At 40.5% G+C, this 21052-nt stretch overlaps 1 protein-coding gene across 1 annotated transcript in view; it reads right to left on the minus strand.

Moving 5' to 3' along the window:
• The window catches only part of CHM (CHM Rab escort protein), a 153315-nt gene that overhangs the window by 119026 nt on the left and 13237 nt on the right, over nucleotides 1–21052 (minus strand). Inside the window, exon 2 of the mRNA XM_054040368.1 lies at nucleotides 8451–8517. Coding sequence (XP_053896343.1) covers nucleotides 8451–8517 — 67 coding nt within the window. The remainder of the gene's footprint in view (nucleotides 1–8450; nucleotides 8518–21052) is intronic.

Raw genomic sequence — 21052 nt, forward strand, 5'->3', positions numbered from 1 at the left:
TTGTTTTGTGTAGGTTTGTACATCTGTGAAAGAAAGAGCAGAAAAACCATAGAAGCTGAGAGAGTGGACAGCAAGAAACCCTTAAGCCAGAGAAGGATTTGTAGCATGACCTTGGAAAAAAGTTGACAGAAAACTTTTGGGTAGAGTACTTCCTGGAAAGGGGCTTGAAAGTGTGAGCAAAGAAACTGACTCCTGCTGTTTGAACCCTCCTGTGTTCAGGGAAACAGGACTTTTTTTTTTTAAAAAAAGAAAAAAGTACAAAGAAACAGCATTACATCAAAATATGACTATCATAAATTCCTCTTAACGGAAACAACCAGCAGCGCATTAAACTTCAGCTAAACACGTGGGTCAAAAAAACAGGTAACTTGTTTAGTTTAAGAAACATTCAGGAGGACATATCAGAGAGATAGGATAAGACCGAAGTCTAGACAGAGGGGCAAACAAAGGAGAAGGAAACTAATGTAATATATTGAGGAAGGAGTTCCTGCATGTGCTTGACTGACACTTATTCTTTAGAGAGACACGGTGGGTGAGGTAATATCTTTTATTGGACCAACTTCTGTTGGGGAAAGAAACAAGCTTTTGAGCTACACATAATTTATTGTTTAGGTGGAGGTAGAGAAGACAGCTCTTTAAGAGTTCAGTGAATAGTCTGATATTTCTCTTTGCTCTGTAAAAAAAAAAAAAAAAAAAAAGAGAGAAGCTCTCTAAAAAGAATTTAAAGTAACTCATACTGCTAATATGCCCAGAGTCACTGAAACAAACAAAACAGGAGCATTTGAGATGACTACCACAGGCCTTTTACAAAGGCAGAACATTTTTGGTATCTTCCTTTACCTACCCTTGACTGACAGCTTTAGAACTACCTCTAAAACTCAACAGGAGGAGAAGCAGCATCTTATCTGCAGTGTGTGAAGTGGTGAAAAGGAATATAAAAAAAACCCTCTGAAATTTTAGATAAGCCTTTCTGTGAAAGACAAGGGAACAATTTAAATTGAATCTTCATTCCAGAAACTAAATAGAAACAAAGCTGGAAAGAAGTCTTGAGGGGGAAACTATCTCCACCATCCACCCCAACATGATAAAAAAATAAACATAAAATAAGCAGGGATACAATAAAAATAGAACACAGCACATGCTAAGAAAAAAAGTCCCATATGCATGAACATTTATTGTGGGAGCTGCATTCAGTGCACAAAGTAATCAACTTTTAGTCTTGATATTCCTCCCTTTAGCAACTTCAAGTTTAAACTAAAGGCCGATCTCCTAATTTTGAACTGCAAATTACTTTTCTAAATCACTTAACATCTATCCTTGAAATTTCACATGTCAACAGCTCATTAATATCTACAGTAAATGTAGCTCTCTGAAAAGAACCACAGATTTTACATTTATTGAGACAGATAGCTGGCACACAGAAATAGGGCTCCTTCAATTACACTTTGGCAGAAGCTAACTTGAGTTTAAAATCTGTCTACAGGAATTTATGGCAACACTGCAATGACATGACTATTTTAAATAAGATTAGCTGCCGTTGATGGTGATGCTTGGACAGTGTTTATAAATCAACAGAGGCTAGTACTTAGCATTTTATAATGGACCACTTCGGAACCATCTACCATTATCACCTATGCGGTATAGTATGATCAATACAAACAGTGGTTGGAGATTAAAATTGGTACAATGATCAACACATGGTAATGAATGCAAGCAACACACAATATACTTCAAAATTTTACTTACACCTACTCCATATTTTATAACTAACTTCTTTAAACATTTGCAGAGAAAGGCAAATATACACTATTATGATGAATGTCTATGATACAAATAAGCATTTCAGTAGGCTCAAATTCTCATTTTTAGAAATAATTTAATCCATAATCCTAAAAACAATAACCCAAGATATAAAACACAACATTTTGAAAATAGCAGATTTGGATTGGTTATTTGAATAAGATTAAATAATGTGTACATTCATCTAAAAATGAAGATCATAGAATATTTCACCAGAATAAAATAAGAACATTCCTATTATTTCAAGTCAGAAAAAAATCTTGAAAAGTTTAGCAGTACTATAACTCCTCCCAAATAAAATCTAAAATGCCCTTGACAATGGCTTTTTACAGTAGTGCTTAATTTTTTTAAGACTAAATAGCAGATGACCATTGTAAAATTTGCCTATTAATTTTTTTGTACAGTATAAACATGTCATATTCCCCTTCATATATGAATTCTAGTTTATGATGCATTGTGACCTGGCAAGCCTATAGCCTGTACAAGATTTGGAAGATTTAATCCACAGCAGAATAGTATCATTAGATGTGGAAATTCTCATTTTCATCGTTAAAATGAAAGCAAAAGCATGTATGAATGTAACTAAACACAATTAAGGAAACAGTAATAAAAATCTGTGTTCCACAGTTCTAATTGCTGCCTACTTCTGTGAGATTGTAGGCTGTAATTTGCAGGTCTTTTACCATTACCAAAAAGACATGAATACTCTAAATCGAAGCTACAGTAGCCAGCTATTATTACATAACTTAATAGACCCTATATACTAAAGTTGGAGAAATAAGATGAGAAGCAATTATCAAATTCAACAAAGAACAGAATAGTAAATTCATAATATTGTGTTACTGTAGGAGGTGAAATCTAAAGTTTAAATTAACTGATCATAATTTGGTAATTCTAGGTCTTAGAAGGTGCCTATTAATGGTCAAGTTTATTTTTTAAAATACATACTGTATTCCCCTACAAATTTAGCATTTTACTATTCTTCGAACATTGCATTTTTCCATGTTCCAAGTACTGTTTGTAATTAACATGGCTCCTGTTTCAAGTCTTCATGGATTCCTCATACACAGTAATGAGATTTGCAGGATTCAGCACCTCTTAGGATTCTACGCCCTCTTTGCTGGCGCTGTTGCAGATTCTCTACTACATGTTTCTTGATGATGTAGTTAAAGATTCTTAAAGAAAAAAATATTTCCAATCTACAGGACATTCTCCACTCAACTCAATTTCAAATTACATTAAACTTGGAGCCTGAAGTATTGAACTGTGATGTCCCATAGTTTTAGGATGTAAAACACTTTAGGATTAGCCAATTTAGGGACTGGCCAGTTCCCAGATTTTTTGGGATACCCTGGAGGATGGTTTCTGGTCACCATAACAAGGGCCAGCTTGATGCACATGACCTCCCACTGTTAAACAACCCTATTCTGTTCATGAAGTGCCCCATTTCCCCTCACTGCACTGTAAAATCCCTTTTTGCTGCTACTTCCAGACCTGACTGAGGCAAGTTTTGTGCATCTCCATGTGACAGTTTTGGCATGTTTAATAAACTAATTTTGAATATTTTCATATAATTTGCATATGACTATAAATGTTGGTTTTATGGACAATATACACTTCTCCAACCAGCTGTGGGCAAGGGGGAGGACGAGGACAGGGAGCTGTACAAAGCTTGGCAGCTACATGGCTAGGGCATGAAGGGAGGAAAATAAATATCTAAAGCGCTGGGTTAGGTGGAGGTGCTGGCAGATATCTGGGACTGCTGGAAGGTCTCTCAGGTAGCTGGGAAGGCTCAGATATCTCAGTGTTGCCTGGGGTAGCTGGATGGAGTGCTGGGATGTCTGATGAACTGAAGTAGCTGGGGGGGTGCTGGTTTTTGTCTGGGTCCTGGTAGCTGGGGAACTCATGGCTGTGGTCTCCCTGGAGGTAAAAGGATTGGAATCTGGCTGAGGTTTCTGGGAGACAGAGCTGGGGTCTGGCTATGAAGCAGTGGGTCTTTTGGGGGGCAGAGGTCTGGCTGCAGATACTAAGGGTCTTGCTGGGGGTTGGGGTGCACAGTGTGGAGCCAGGGCATGTGCTAATACTGAGCTCCCTCACCTTTTGTTCCCACCAGCTGACCAACTCCTATGAGTTTTCATAATTTTTAGTATTTTCTTTAAACCCCAACTGCTGGAATCACATTGCATGAGAATCTCAGCTTTCATTTAAAAAAAAACAAAAACAAAAACAAACAAAAAACAAACAAAAAAACGCATCTAGCCCTAATGGTTGCAGAGAAAAAGTTTGCAAATGTGAACCACATGTACTCTTAAGACTCAAAGGAGAAGCATAACTGAAGCAGAAGCAGAACTGAAATCATTTTAGTGGCACTTTTGGATGATCTCCTGTCAATGGATATCATCCCTCGGGACCTCTCTGTAGCATGCAACAGTGTCAACCATGAAATACTGCTGTCTCACCAGAAAGAGGTGCAAGGATCAAGGGTAATACACTAAAACAATCTGAGTCTTTTCTAAAGGGACATACCAACAAGTAGTGATGGGAAACTACATCCTTCCTACCAGACCCCTCACTTGTGAAGTCACACAAGGATCAATTCTCTAATTCTTTTCAACATGTACGTGCAGCAACTAGATGAACTGGTCAGACAACACACTTGATGCCAATAATATGCTGATTACACATAGCTCTACCTATCTTTCACCGCCTACCACCTCACCACTACCACCAAAATGGCCTACTGCTTGCATGAGATTAGCTCATGGATAAACAGCTGGCTGAAGATGAACCCAAGCAGGACAAGCAATATTGGTGGGCAGAGGATGAGCGAACACATACAACAGATGTTAGTACATTAAGCAACATGACTATGACTATCGGAAGGTGTTCAGATACTTAGGTTTTCATACCAAGCTCATCACCGATCTAGAACAGACAATCCACTGAAGCCTGCCTCCCCAGCAGCCTTCAGTGGCCACAGGTGGAATTACACCTTCTAGATGAGTGAAGCTGAACTGCAGGCAGCAGGGCTGACAAACACATGTGTCTCAAATTCATGACACTTGGAAGCTCTTGGACAAATGATAGCAGGGAAGAGAGAAAAAACTGTAAAGCAACAACAGAAGGCTGGAAACTAGGGCCTGGTCAAGACCAAGCTAGGGAGGCTGTGAAAAATGAAGAGGGGGGAGGGAGAGTTCCCTTTTATGAACCCAGCCAGCTAGTTAGCTATAAAATCCCTCTTAGTAGCTGTTCTCTAATTGCTTTATCTGTAAAGGGTTAAAAAGTCTTACTGCTATGCATAGGTAAAAGGAAGTGAGCGGACACCCAGCCAAAAGAGCCAATGGGAAGGCTAGAACTTTTTAAAATTGAAACAAGACTCCCCTTTTATTTGTCTGTTGTTGTTCTCAGAGAGAGGGAGACAGGGAACAGTTATGCGGTGAGAAGCTTGGGCCAAGTATGAAAAATTATCAGTATCATACCTAGAAACTACTCATTTAAAAATCCAGATATGTAAGTAGATCAGGAAATGTTTAGGAAGATGCGATTAGGATTATCCCTTTAATTTAAGGCCTGGTATACACTAGGAAATCAGGTCAGTTTAAGTATGTCACTCAGCGGTGTGAAAGGTTCAAACCGACCAACCACCAGTGTAGATAAAACTAGGTCAACAGAAGAATTCTGCTATTGACCTAGCTACCATCCCTCGAGGAGATGGATTACACTGCTTTACAGCCAAAATGCTTCTGATATAAATGTAGTCAAACTTTACTAATTCTGGGTCACTGAGAACGAAAATGATGCTTAAAATTGTTGATTGGCTCTAGTTTTCAAGATATGATATTGGGTCAGTATATACGACCCTTGACTTGGGAATGGCGGAGGATAAGTGAGTTATAAAGGGAAGGGATCTCAATTTCAACCAGAAATGACTAAAATTACATCTTTGACTGGATCTATGAATAAATCTATGACTGGGTTTGGACAGTACTTGCTTTTTAGGCAAAACAATGAATGATGCAATCTGAAGCTGGTATTGCGTCATACATGATATGAATTGCATCATGTTATTCCTAGATGTCATGGATGATGCAATCATAATTAAGCTTATATAACTCTGCTGAAAAAATTGCCCTATATCAGCTCTAGAAATCATACAGTGTCGTGCTCTCTTATTTGTCAGTGTTTGATTTTGCAAAGGGACACATTTCTGTTTAGCCAAAGTGAGCAGAGATGCCTCGTACTTCTGCGAACAGTGCAGATAACTTCTGCTATGTTTGTGGTGAAGTGACTTTTGCATCACAAAAGCGCAGTATAACCACTATGGTTAAGAAAGCCTATCACCCTTATTTTGGCTGCAAAATTGGAGATCAGGACAAGAGGTGGGCCCCACACATATGCTGCAACACTTATGCAACAAATCTTCGCCAGTGGTTGAACAGGAAAAGGAAATCTATGCCTTTTGCAGTGCCAATGATTTGGAGAGAGCCAACAGATAATACCAGCAATTGTTACTTCTGCATGGTGCCTCCAGTTGGGAAAGGTGTGTCAAAGAAGAAAAAGTGCATTATCCAAACATTCCATCAGCTATACGCTCAGTACCCCACGGAGAAGGACTCCCGGTTCCTGATGCACCAGAATCATTCTCACTTGAGTCAGAAGAGGAAGAGGATGAAACTTCTGGTCCTGAACCATCAATGTCACAGGACCCACATTTTCTCCCATCCTCCTCCTCTGAACCACACCTCCTAACACAAGGTGAACTGAATGACCTTGTCAGGGATTTGGAACTACCCAAGAGTAAGGCAGAGCTGTTGGGCTCCAGACTACAGCAGTGGAATCTCCTGGCAGGTGATGTTAGGGTTTCCATGTTCTGTGACCGTCAAAAGGATCTTGTCCCATTTTTCTTCATGGAAGGTGATCTTGTAGCCTGCAACAACATCGATGGTGTGATGGCAGCCCTCAACATCGTTCACGATCCAGATGAGTGGAGACTGTTCATTGAGTCATCGAAGACGAGTCTTAAAGCTGTTTTACTGCATAATGGCAATGTTTTGCCATCAATTCCAGTTGGTCAAGCAGTCCATATGAAGGAAACCTATGACAACATGAAACAACTTTTGAGGTGCATAAACTATGACCAACATCAGTGGCAGCTTTGTGGCCATTTGAAGGTTGTTGCTCTCTTGCTTGGTCTGCAGACTGGCTACACAAAGTACTGCTGTTTTCTCTGCGAATGGGATAGTCGTGCAAGAGATTCCCACTACATCAAGAAAGATTGGCCACTCCGACAGTCATTGGAGCCTGGGAGGAAAAGTGTTCAGCATCCACCACTTGTTGAATCAAGGAAGATTTTGTTACCACCCTTACACATCAAGCTGGGTCTGATGAAGAACTTTGTCAAGGCCATTGACAAAACACAAGCAGCTTTCAAGTACCTCTGTGGAAAATTTCCAAGGTTAAGTGAAGCTAAGATAAAGGAAGGTGTCTTTGTTGGTCCTCAGATTCGTGAACTTCTTCGAGATGATGCATTTGACCATGCACTGCGTGGCAAGGAAAAGACGGCATGGAAAGCCTTCCAGTTAGTGGCAATAAATTTTCTCGGAAACAACAAGGCAGACAACTGTTGGTGGAAAACCTCCTCAAGGCATACAAAAGCCTTGGTTGCAACATGTCACTAAAGATACATTTTTTGCACTCTCATCTAGATTTTTTTCCCACCGAACTGCGGAGCAGTGAGCAACGAGCATGGCGAGCGATTTCACCAGGACATTGCAACAATGGAGAAACGCTATCAGGGCAAATGGAGCCTATCAATGCTTGCAGACTATTGCTGGACAGTGACAAGAGATGCTCCAGTTAATGAATACAAGAGACAAGCCAAGAAGCGCTGAGAAAACACTGAATAGGACTACACTATGTACAGAATCGTTTTTTGCCTTTTGTTTCATAATACATTTGATTTATATAACCCTTTTGCTGATTTTTAAAGTGTTACATAAACAGGACAGGTGAAATATTATCATGTAAAGCAACCATAAACACATGAAAAGGCCTAGGTTTACAATTTATGATTAAAACTCTACTATCTACACAATATACATAGACATAAAATGTAAAAACTTAAATATCTTAGAAACAGTAGCCAATCAGTTGTTTTAATTGTCATATTTGAATTCAGCACATCAAAATACATAATAAATAGCACATTTTATCTCTGAAGCAGACGACTTCTCAAAAATTGTAGACCCGTGTTACCTACGCCAATGGATTCTTCCACTGGCGTAGGTAGCATCTTCACTGAAGTGCTACAGCAGCACAGCTGAGACAATGCCACTGTAGCAGTTTGTGTGTATACAAGCCCTTAGTGTCTAAGTTTAGGCACCTACATTTGTACTCAGTTCAGCAACTTGTACTTGAATCCAGACACTATCTTTTGCCCCATAAGATATGTAGCTGGGTAATGGTTAATGTTGAGATTCTCACAAAGCTCTCCCCTCCATTCGCCTCATCCCCCCCTCCCAAAAAAAGCAGATTTGCAACAGTAACTTTGGCTACATATTTTAGAATCATAGAATCAGTTCAAGTTAGAGATTTTAATCTATTTCCAAACACTTAAATGATCAGTGAAGTATATCACTGGAGTAACTTACGAGTCAACATGTAGAACCCTCTGGCCACTTCTTGAGCATGCAGATGCAATGATAGATTCAGGCAAACCTATAAAATAATGTTTATTAACAGTTAACAGTTTATAAAGTACGTGTATTAAATAGAGTAAGAGAGTTACTATGTCAGTGCCATAAAATTTAGCCAAAAAGGCTCACATCTTTTTAGATTAAGCCTTTACACATTCATACTAAAATATCAAATACAAAATTTCAGTGTCAATAAGAGGTTTTTCAATATTATCCTAAGGAACTTACAGAACATAGCCACAGAATTTATTTATTTATTGTTACATTACACAGCATTTTGTCTTTGCAAATACTATTAGCATCTCTTTGTGGAATCTTGTCACCAGCCACTCTCCTAGATGACTTGATATCAGCATTTCCTATGTGATACTGCCTGAAGCTTTATGGGATGCTCAGAAGCGCTAACCTCACTGATACAGACTCTGAGTTATTTGAAAATAACGTTATTTTCACTATACTTCAGCCCAGGAATCAAAGTTGATAAATGGTGGTAGAGTTCTACTAAATACTCTGCCTACATGAGACATCACTTATGGCAGATTAGGTAGAGGTTTAAAATATGACTGCATGTTCTCTAGACTCTACTCCCCACTCAACAGGTACTCTGTACAATGCTAGATTCCTTTGAGCATCATTCCTTTGAGTCAGCACTAATTGAAATGAATGGGGCAGTTCACACCACTTACAGCTATTCTTTCAGGTTCTTCTAAAGCAGGAAGATGTAACTGCAATAGTTAGCTTCAAACACAAACTGAGGGCATGTCTTCACTGGCAAAGTTAAAGTGCTGCCGCAGCAGCACTTTAACGAGGCTGTGTAGTCGCGGCACCAGCGCTGGGAGTCCCCACACCGGTGCAGCATTCCCAGCACTATTAAACAAACAAACAAACAAAAAAACCACCTACCACCTCCACGAGGGGAGTAGCTCCCAGCACTGGTGCACTGTCTACACTGCCACTTTACAGCACTGTAACTTGCAGCACTCAGGGGGGTGTTTTTTTCACCCTGCTGAGTGAGAAAGTTGCAGCACGGTAAAGCGCCAGTGTAGACGAGGCCTGAGTGTATCTCAGCCATAATAGCTATAGACTTAAAAATTAAAGCTAAAGCTTTGGAGAGCAAAGTGGTAGCACAAAAGAACCTGGTATACCATACTGCCACATACCAGCCCAATTCAAACTCTTTCAAATATTCTCTCTTTCAAATACATCTTTCTTTCAAATATTTTGATTGCCTAGTTACAGGGGACCTAATAAGATTTCCTGTCACCCATTCTTAGGAATCATGACTTGATTTCCGTTAGAGCTGCTTAAACTATATATTCAGCTAGAGAGAGAAACTAAGGAGACCTATAGGTCCTCTCTCTTTCCTCAGGCACAATACCAGTTCTACTCTTACAAAAGGACACATTAAGGTTTCTTCACCTTAGCAACCTGATAATTCACTTCAAATACATCATGTAGCATCTTAAAAGGTTATAAGGACAAGTAGTTACTAACTTTTAAAGTGTGCTAAGGAAATTAAGATCAGCCCTCCTTGAACTGATGTGAGGAACTCTACAAAACACTACAAAATTAAGTTGACTTAAGAAGCTAGGTCGACCTGCAGCCACCACAGTAATTTAATAGGCTCTTTGCATCAACACTGCACTCCTTCTATTGTCTACGCACATCCTCGCCAGGAGTCCCTGCACTGACTTTTGCCATGCTCCCCCTCTCTTCCACCTCCATCTACAGCCATCACCACCAAGCGACTGAAGCGTTGATCAAAGGCAAAAGCCTGGCTGAAGGGCTACCAGCCAGCCTGTGGTGAGAAGCATCTAAGTTTGTAAAGGCACTGAAAGTGTTAAGATCAGCTTAGAAAGTGTTTTGCTTTTATTTCATTTCACTAAATTTGACTTGTTGTGCTTTGACTTATAATCACTTAAAATCTATCTTTTGTGATTAACAAATTTGTTTGTTCATTCTACCTGAAGCGGTGTGTTTGGTTTGAAGCGTGTCTTTGTTAAACTGACAAAGTCATATACGTTTGCAGCATTCAGTGGGCATAACTGGACACTGCAAGATGAAGGTTCCTAGGGTTGTGTCTGGAACTGGAGATATTGGAAGAATAACCACCAGTTTGGGGTATGTCTGTCCTATTTCTCAGCAGTTTGTCCTGAATTTGATATGGTCAGTTGTGACCCACAAAGGCACGGTTACAGAACCCTACTAACATCTGTAGTAAGGTGAGGCCCTGAAACATAAACCCTTATCACAGGCCCAGTATGAGGCCTGAGGCCTGACCTAAAGTAATGGTCAAGACTTTGCTAACATAAAGCAAAGTTAAGCTGTGAGCTAGAGGCAGGCCCTGCTCACAGAAGCTGGCAAGGAAAGGGCTGATGCTGCAAAAAGAGACATACCTAAAAAGGTACTGGACACCAGATATCAGAACATTCGCATACTTGTACATTCCACACATAACAAGGAACAAGCTTACCCATCCCAATGACAGGGCCAAAAGGGTAATATGATGGATAGAGTTGTTTTGTTCAAACCAACATGTACAAGGTGAGAGGTGGCACCTTACTACGTAGTGGGGTTGCACCTCAATACGTCAAGAGTGATCTTTAACTTGTTTGTACCTGTGTATAAGAATGCATCTCTGAGTGGATATCTTTGTCCAGCCTAGGGGGCAGTGGAAAGTCCCGCCACTGACTGAGCTGAGTCCATTGTCAGGGAGCACATATGTACTAGCTAGCAGCACCTTAGACTTCTATGCCAGGGAAAGCTGGAGACTGTTTCTCGTCAACAATAAATGTGCCTTCGTACCTTACTAGAGTCTGTGGTCATTGGGGGTTCTCTTGGGATCTGCTGTGTCAGCCATCTGTGCAGAGCTGGGGCAGCACACAGAGGGAACACATGCACGCAGCTGATTGATATCAACATTGAACAGAGAAGAGCACCACACCGGGAGTGTCTGACAACAACGTCATTCAAACAGGTAGAACATTTTAATATAATAAATACAGTACAGTATAAAACAGTGTCAATTACACTAAACTTAGGAAGGGGTGGTGGCTGGGCTTTCTTGGGCTGGCTTTTCTGTGGCTGGCTTTTTGGTTGCAGAAGTCTTAAAAAAGGATTTTATCAAAATCTGCTCTCCTGCATGAATCTTTGAATGGTAGATCTCCCTGTAGCAAGCCATTGCATCATTGAGAGGCCTGGAGACTTTGTCAGACCGTTCACGAGATGGATCCCCACTCTGTATGATTTCCGTCATCTCATCCAGCAATCCAAAGAAATGGGAGAGATTCTTTGTCATCAGATTTCTGGCTTCCTGCCTTATGTCATCGTCATCATCGTCCTTGCTTTCTTCGGATATCCATTGTTGGCCCAGTTCAATCAGTTCCTCATTTGTCTGCTCAGCATGAGACTCCAACAACTCCCATACATCATCCTCCTCCACTTCCTTGAAGCCGACATCCTTCGCCAACTTGACAATTTCTTGCTCGACAGCAGGAACAGCATCAAATCCCATGAAGCTGTGGACAGCATCTGGCAATGCACAGTGCCAAACACTGTTCATACATTGCAAAGTGACCTCTTCCCACGACACATCAATGTTTTCCACACCATTCAAGATGTTGTAGGACTTCCAAAACTCCTTTACACTGGGCTTTCCTTCACCTGCCATCTCCTTATTCAGCATGGAGAATGTCCTCTATGGGTAATAAGCCTTGAACGTGGCCAGTGGATGCAAGTACAGTACTGTACAATAGGGGATATGCAGATCAGGACCAACCTAAATCGGAACATGTTCCCCTACTGATGAGCGATGGATATCCGAAACAATGGATAAGGAGGAGATGTATACCGGGGACCCCTTGTATAGTGAAGACGCTTACACAGTTAAGTAAACGTAAGGCAGTTTGTCGACCTAACTATAGTTTGAAGCCTGGTCTACACTATCAAGTGATCATTTGTCTAGCTAAGGGATCGGCAACCTTTGGCACGCAGCCCACCAGGGTAAGCCCCCTGGCGGGCTGAGCCGGTTTGTTAACCTGCAGCGTCTGCAGGTTCAGCCGATCGCGGCCCCCACTGGCCACGGTTCGCCGCTCCAGGCGAATGGGGGCTGTGGGAAGCGGTGGCCAGCACATCCCTCAGCCCGCACCAACTTTCTGCAGCCCCGTTGGCCTGGAGCCACGATCGGCTGAACCTGCGGACGCTGCAGGTAAACAAACCAGCGCGGCCCACCAGGGGGCTTACCCTGGCGGGCCGCATGCCAAAGGTTGCCAATCCCTGAGATAGCTCAAACCCTAAGAAAAATTGAAGACTTGTACTAAATTATAAAATGCTAAAATATTACGTATTATGTTTAAAAATTTTTTGCCTAGTCTTGGTTAACCCTAGAACCCAAGACTAGATAACACAAGGAGGATCTAGACATCAAATGCCATATTTTATACTCTTGAACTCAGGTCTAGTCCATACTTAAAATCTACACCCGAACACCATGGCTATGCCAATCTATTGCTCAATGTAGAAGCAGCTAAATCAACAGGAAAATGCTTCCAATGACCTAGCTACTTTCACTCAGGAAGGTGGTGCTCCTACACCAACGGAAAAACCCTTTGTCACTGCAAGCTGCATTCACATTATGGGGTGGTGCCGTAGCTATCCCACTGTACTCCACATAGTGTAAACATGGCCTCAAGTCCTTATTTAGGGCTAGTTCACATTGAAATCAACACATTATTTGCCAGAATAAAGACTGCTGAATTTGGAACTACAGAATGCAAACTCAATTGCTTCCTTTCCCCTGGGTCCTAAGACATTGATTGGAACACAATTCTTCTACTCAGCTTAGGTTCTCTAGGGCAGTTAAAAATCCTCCCTTCCCCCTCAGAACTAAATTAGCATTATTATCCACTTTATTCTCAAATTACAAAAATCAGATTACAGAAAAGAGAAAAAAGCATTACGAAATATTTAGCTAGCCTAAATAGAAAAATACTTTCCCTTTCAAACAGCTTCATTTTCCTTGAAAAGTTTCCTTTGTCCAGTACAGTTAAGTACTAAATACAGTATGCTGTCTGTATAACTTTTAAAATACCCCGTTGCAATCAAATGCCTACACCCAGTCTTAAATATGATCAAATTAAGTACAAAAGTCATATGTCAACAAAATATGACAGCGTCTTCCTTATTCAGGGATCAGCGTGAACCATTGGCTATTCTATTTCAAATCACCATATGCACTGAAGGTAAAATTTCAGATTTTCTTGCAACTTTTTCATTTTTAAGACCTACCACTTTGAGGGATCGTGAAAATTGTCATCTTAACTAGCAAAATAGAAAAAGTTATGAAGATTCAGAGCAACTTTGTAGTGTCACTGACTACTTTACTATGATGAAATACCATGCTATACATGGCTTTTATCTTAGAAAAAACAGCAGTTGCATACATTCTGGGAAAGTTCATTTTGTTTACTTGACAATTCCATATGCAAAGGGCACTTCAAATAGTAGTCACTGAGCTTCCCTGTAGCAGTGTTTCAAACTTACAAGAAATGTTCCATTCTATGTGCACATTGAGCCAATTAGCATATTGATGTCCATTTACGAATCATATTATGCATAGGCTTCCAGCTCTTTTTCACTGTTATACCATGCAATGTACCAGAATGTCTTATTTCAAAAGACAACACCTGTAGTTTGTGTCATTTGGCCCCACCACCAGTTTCAGAAGCCTCTAAATCTTAAAGCAATGCATACAAAGATTTCAAAACCAGCATTTGCAATCTAATAATCTTATTTTACGTTTATTACCTTACACACACACATACCAAACATCCAAAAAACATTTTACAAACTATAAACATGCAGGCTCACCACTGAAGTGCAGCAGCCTCCAAGGATGAAAGTAACAGCAATACTAGGTAACTATTTAGCACAGCAGATGACTACTGTATTCAATTGAAAATGCAGGGCTAGTTTTTGATAGACAGAATGTAATTACCCACATGGAATTTGGCTAGAACAGCTGTCCTAAATTGATCTTGAGCAAAATGCACAGGGTTCTTTAATAATTAAAAGTGGTCAAGACCTTGGGTTTACATCTTATCTGAAAGATGCTACACCTCTAGAAACAGTGCACCTAATGCAATACCAGGGGAACCACTTCAGAGTTTAATCAAAGGAAGAAGTACCATCTAAAGAATCATGAACCACTATTTTAGATTTATGCTTGAAATTTCCCATCCAACTACCAATTAAGCCTGAAGAGTTTGCAAGATTTGACAAGATTATAATTTGAGGAGGTATGGCAGGAGTTTTTGTTCTATAAGAAAAGCTAATTACTGTAATATACCCTAAAGATGGCAGGATACAAGCCTCCTAAGTATCAGTTAACATGGCTACTTTCATAAACAACAATTTATGAAATTCCAATTCAAGTATTTACCACCTTAAATGACATGACTATGTCACATCACGTGTTTAAACTGTTTTGAACACACTGACAAACGTGAATGACAACTGACAAATAGGTTGTTTTAAATAATTAGTGGTTGTAAGTATATTTTATTCCTAATTAGTAATATACATGTAGATTAAAAATCTTTTCCTATTTCTTTTGTCCATTTTACATCAATTAACTAAATTTACGTAACTTTTCCATGCCAGCTGTGCAATTTATGGATCGCCAAAGTGTATTTCATTAATCATATACTGTCCTGATGCTGCATTTAACATTGTCCGACCTAGATATACACCTCTACCCCAATATAACGCAACCCGATAGAACACGAATTCGGATATAATGCGGTAAAGCAGTGCTCCGGGGGGCGGGCGCTGCGCACTCCGGCGGATCAAAGCGAGTTCGATATAACGTGGTTTCACCTATAACGCAGTAAGATTTTTTAGCTCCCGAGGACAGCGTTATATTGGGGTAGAGGTAGGTATAGTCTCATAAAAACTTCTCTCTATCAGCTATTCCAGGGTGCTGCAGTTAAGTATCCAATCTGTAGTGCCACCTATTTCTACGTGCTAGTAGTGACAGAAGATGAGGCCAGCACATGGCTTTATGTTTTGCTGCAAGAGACAAAGTGCTAGCAATCTATAAGTAGATAATTTGTAGGCAAGAGTAGTCGCCTGTGGACAGTTGTGGAAGAGATCAAGTTACAAGGGATGCAAACCCACATGAAAAAATAATTAAGAAATACTCTTAAATATTGATTGCTTAGCTGTTTTTAAATTCTCTCCTTATGAAATGGTGGATTTATTTTTGTCAAAGATGACACTTCCTTTTATATTAAAATGGACATAATAGGAAAGACAGTGAAGAAAAAGATACATCATGAGCTATGAAATATTTGAAAATCACACTGAGAGGTTATTATTAAATGTAAACTTAACAAGATCTCAGAGGGTAGGATTACTCCCCATGCTGCGCTTTAGGATTTAGAGATATTCTCTTCAATTTCTATATGCATCATTGGCCTGATCCAAATCCTGTTGAAGCTAATAGAAAGATTCCAGTTGACTTCAATGGGCTTGGGATCAGGACCTATGTGACAGTGGAGGTCAGCTGAGATACTTCTCACACTCCCAGGAGTCCCCAGATCTCCCCTCTTGAGAACCAAAAGGTTGTTTTTTGATGGAGCATCTCTAGCTGTGGAACTTGCACCTTCTGTTATTACGACAGAAATAGAGGTTTACTTTAAGTACAGCAAACAACACACCTGTTTGATTAAGCATTTGTTCAACTGTGAAGTATTTGTCTCACTAAGATTTTAGTTATACTGCTACATGTAAGAGTGGAGTGGTTATTTGTGCTGTCTAATGCAGGAAACAATGAGATATTGTTTTTTGTTTGTCATATACCTAAATGTCATGGTACTGGCCACAAAAAAATCATTAAATGATAAATGGTTTCAAAGGAAACAACCTTGAACTCTGAGGAAATTATTTTCAGCTTTTTAAAATGTATTTACCTCTAAAACTTAAGTCTTACACAAACTCTTAATGATTTGGTAATATACTATTTAATATGTTTTTAACAAGCTTTTCAATTTATCTTTAATACTACATTTCAGATCTACAAATTTTTAAATCTGAAATCTGCCTACTTTTCAGGGACATTTATACCTTTCCACTTCAAATTTAAGTAAAAAGCACTGCTTCCTTGTAAAATATTCTGCAATGAAATTCTAGAATTAAAAATAGTGAAAATAGGAAATTTTCGTGTAAGTTAAGGTGACAGTTTCTTTATTATAGCAGAAAAGTCTGCAGATCTATTACAGCAAGTCTTTCCCCTGCTTGCAGCTCCTTGGAGGCAGAACCAAATGTGTATCACAGCAGGCAACCACAACCATTGGTGCAGTTTTTGGAGGGGACTGGAGGGGATCCCCCTCCACAGATGCAAGGCCTGGGCGACACATGGGGTTACATTCCACTGCCCCCCTCATTCTGCAGGCACAGAGCTGCCCAGCTGAAGGAGGCTGCATCTCAGCTCCACTGTCTCTGCAGTGGAACACCGCCTCCTGGTCCTAGTGCCAGTCATGCTCCCCTTCTGTGTGCTAGGACCCCTCCTTTTTTCTGTACAACAGTGAGTGCCCGCAATGGGTAAGGGGAGGTGGGGGAAATGAGGTGAGGGAGGGTAAGGGGGTGTGGGGGCGGGGGAAGAGGCAGTGGGGAAGGAAGAGGCTGGAATAGGGCAGGGGGAGGGGAATGTGGGAGTGATGGGTGGGGGATAGAGAATCAAAGGGGATAGGGGAATCGCAGGGGGAAGCAGGAGCCCAGCATGCGGCATCCCCTCAGCAGGGCTCCCCTGTTAAGCAGGACCATTGAACCCTCACCCTGACAAGCCATACCCGCCTACACCTGGACCCCTCAAACGAGCCCCACATACCCAGACCCCCACCTCACTGATCCCCAACCTGCTGCACCTGGACCCCTACCCCATCAATCCCCAATGAGTCCCCAATACCCAAACTCCTCCCCCCAAGCTCCATCTCATCACACCCAGACCTCCACCACCTTCACCTGGATCTCCTGAGTCCCATTGCCATGCCCCTGCACCCGGAACCCCCCAACGAGCCTCTGAGAATCAGCCTAAATTTCATTAATGGTAATGTGATTCATAAGTAAAAATACATACCTGTATATTTATTGTAACTAAATTTCCTCAAAATTATGTATTAAATATGGCATGGTCATTAAGGTGCCAATATCAACTGTAGTTCCACTTACATGAGGAAATAAAAGTTAGGTATGACAGAATTTCAACTCAGCAAGTTCTCACTGTTCAATTTTCAAAGCTTCCCAGTCAAAATCTAGTGCTTCAAAGAGGGGGAAAAATTAGGGCTGTCAATTAATCGCAGTTAATTCACGCGATTAAATAAAAAAATTAATCGCGATTAATCACAGTTTTAATCACACAGAATACCAATTGAAATTATTAAATATTGTGGATGTTTTCTACATTTTCAAATGTATCAATTTTAATTACAACACAGAATACTAAGTGTACAGTGATCACTTTATATTTTTATTATAGATATTTGCACTGTAAAAATGATAAAAAATCATTTTTTCAGTTCACTTCATACAAGTACAGTCAAACCCCGCAATAAGGCGCCTCGCCATAACGCGGAATCGCATATAACTATCACAATTTGGCCCCCCTTTAATACACACAGTAATACAGTACTGTATGTACTGTACCAGTGGTCGCCAACGCCATGATGGCTGCCGGGACATTGATGTGCCCCCGCCTAATGCCAGGCAGGGGAGAGAAGCTGCGGCCCCGTGCCTGCCGGGGACAGAGAACTCCAGGGCTGCGGGCGCCGGTGCTCTCTGTCCCGGGCAGGTGCGGGGCCATGGCCCCTCTCCGGCTTCAAGAGGAGCTGCGGCCCCCCACCTGCGGGCACAGAGAGCTCCAGGGCTGCAGGTGCCACTGCTCTCTCCCCTGCTGGGCACTAGGGGCACTAGGCTGCGCACATCAATGCACCGCCTTGGGGACCACGGATGGGCTTGAAACCCCGCTATACCGCGACCCCGCATTTAGCGCGATGTAATTTTTTGGACCCCAAGCATCGCGGTATAGCGGGGTTTTACTGTACTGTAGTGCAATCTCTTTATTGTGAAAGTGCAACTTACAAATGTAGATTTTTTTGTTACATAACTGCACTCAAAAAACAAAACAATGTAAAACTTCAGAACCTACAAATCCACTCAGTCCTACTTCTTGTTCAGGAAGCCACTAAGACAAACAAGTTTGTTTACATTTATGGGAGCTAATGCTGCCTGCTTCTTATTTACAATGTCACCAGAAAGTGAGAACAGGTGTTCGCATGGCACTTTTGTAGCCGGCATTACAAGGTATTTACATGCTAGATGTGTTAAACATTCGTATGCCCCTTCATGCTTCGGCCACCATTCCAGAGGACATGCTTCCATGCTGATGGCGCGTGTTAAAAAAAAATAGTGTTAATTAAATTTGTGACTGAATTTCCTTGGGGGAGAATTGTATGCCTCCTGCTCTTTGTTTTACCCGCATTCTGCCATATACTTCATGTTATAGCAGTCTTGGAGGATGACCCAGCACATGTTGTTCATTTTAAGAACACTTTCACTGCAGATCTGACAAAATGCAAAGATGGTACCAATGTGAGACTTCTAATGATAGATACAGCACTCGACCCAAGGTTTAAGAATCTGAAGTGCCTTCCAAAATCTCAGAGGGACTGGGTGTGGAGCATGCTTTCAGATGTCTTAAAGGAGCAACACTCCGATGTGGAAGCTACAGAACCCGAACCATCAGAAAAGAAAAGATGATGAAAATGAACATGCGTTGGTCCGCACTGTTTTGGATTATTATCGAGCAGAACCCATCATCAGCATAGACACATTTGCTCTGGAATGGTGGCTGAAATATGAAAGGACATATGAATCTTTAGCACATCTGGCACGTAAATATCTTGCGAAGCCAGCTACAAGAGTGCCATGCGAACACCTGTTCTCACTTTCAGGTGACATTGTAAACAAGAAGCAGGCAGCATTATCTCCCGCAAACTTGTTTGTCTGAGCAACTGACTGAACAAGAAGTAGGACAGAGAGGACTTGTAGGCTCTAAGGTTTTGCATTGTTTTATTTTTGAATGCAGTTTCTTTTAACAATTCTACATTTGTAAGTTCAACTTTCATGATAAAGAGATTACACTACAGTACTTTTAATGGGGGAATTGTAAAATACTATTTCTTTTGTTTTTTACATTGCAAATATTTGCAATAAAAATAAATATAAAGTGAGCACGGTACATTTTGTATTGTGTTGTAATGGAAATCAATATATTTGAAAATGAGGAAACATCCAAAAATATTTAAATAAATGGTATTCTATTATTGTTTAACAGCATAATTAGTCGAGATTTTTTTAGTCACCTGACAGCCCTAAAAAAAAAAAAATCTACATCAAAAATATATAATTGACCTTAATATAATCCAAAATTTACTTTTAGCTTTCCCACTTCACTCTCAGTTTGATTAGCAACCATTTATTATTACACAATTTCCCACATGTGCAAGGCTCTTTCCAGTAATTACAATGGACAAGTTTCCTGATCCAAGCAGCTTATACCATATATAGCTGCAACTGTTTGTAGGAAATGTCTCAATTCCTGAATTACTCAATGGAAATTGGATCTTTCCACTGTAACTAATATGCTTGTACCAAATTATACAGGACTTTTGTAGCAAAAAGTTTAAACATTTAAATTCAGTTAAAAATCTCTATTAAACAAGTCACGAGAAGCACTTTATAATGAAAAAAAGTGTTGGCGGGAACCATTAAGCAAAGGAATGCAGGAAGCGAGCAGGCACTTTCAATACAAAAGTCTTCTGTAGTCACACAGCTGACCCACCGTAATATATTTTATTTATACACCTCTACCTCGATATAACGTGGTAAGATTTTTTGGTTCCCAAGGACAGCGTTATAGGTGAAACCGCATTATATCGAACTTGCTTTGATCCGCTGGAGTGTGCAACCCCCCCTTCCCCCCGGAGCACTGCTTAACCGCATTATATCCGAATTCGTGTTATATCAGGTCGCGTTATATCAGGGTAGAGGTGTATTTAAAACACAGTAGAAGCTAATTCTGGGGGAGTTCACTGGATAATCCTAATAGCAAAATCTCTGCAATAGTTAGAACTTGTAAGGCATTCATGTACAGTAACTCCTTGCTTAACATTGTAGTTATGTTCCTGAAAAATGCAACTTTAAGCAAAACGATGTTAAGCGAATCCAATTTCCCCATAAGAATTAATGTAAATGAGGGAAGGGGGTTAGGTTCCAGGGAAATTTTTTTCACCAGGCAAAAGACTATACACACACACGTTTTAAACAAAATTTAATACTGGTACACAGCAATGATGATTGCGATGCTTGGTTGAGGTGGATAAGTCAGAGGGTGGGATACTTCCCAGGGAATGCCTTATTGTATGATGAACTAGCAATCGGCTGTGATGAACTAGCAATTGCTGAGCCCTCAAGGGTTAACACATTGTTAATGTAGCCTC

Source organism: Malaclemys terrapin, chromosome 9, assembly GCF_027887155.1.
Source record: "Malaclemys terrapin pileata isolate rMalTer1 chromosome 9, rMalTer1.hap1, whole genome shotgun sequence".
Lineage (NCBI taxonomy): Eukaryota > Metazoa > Chordata > Testudines > Emydidae > Malaclemys > Malaclemys terrapin.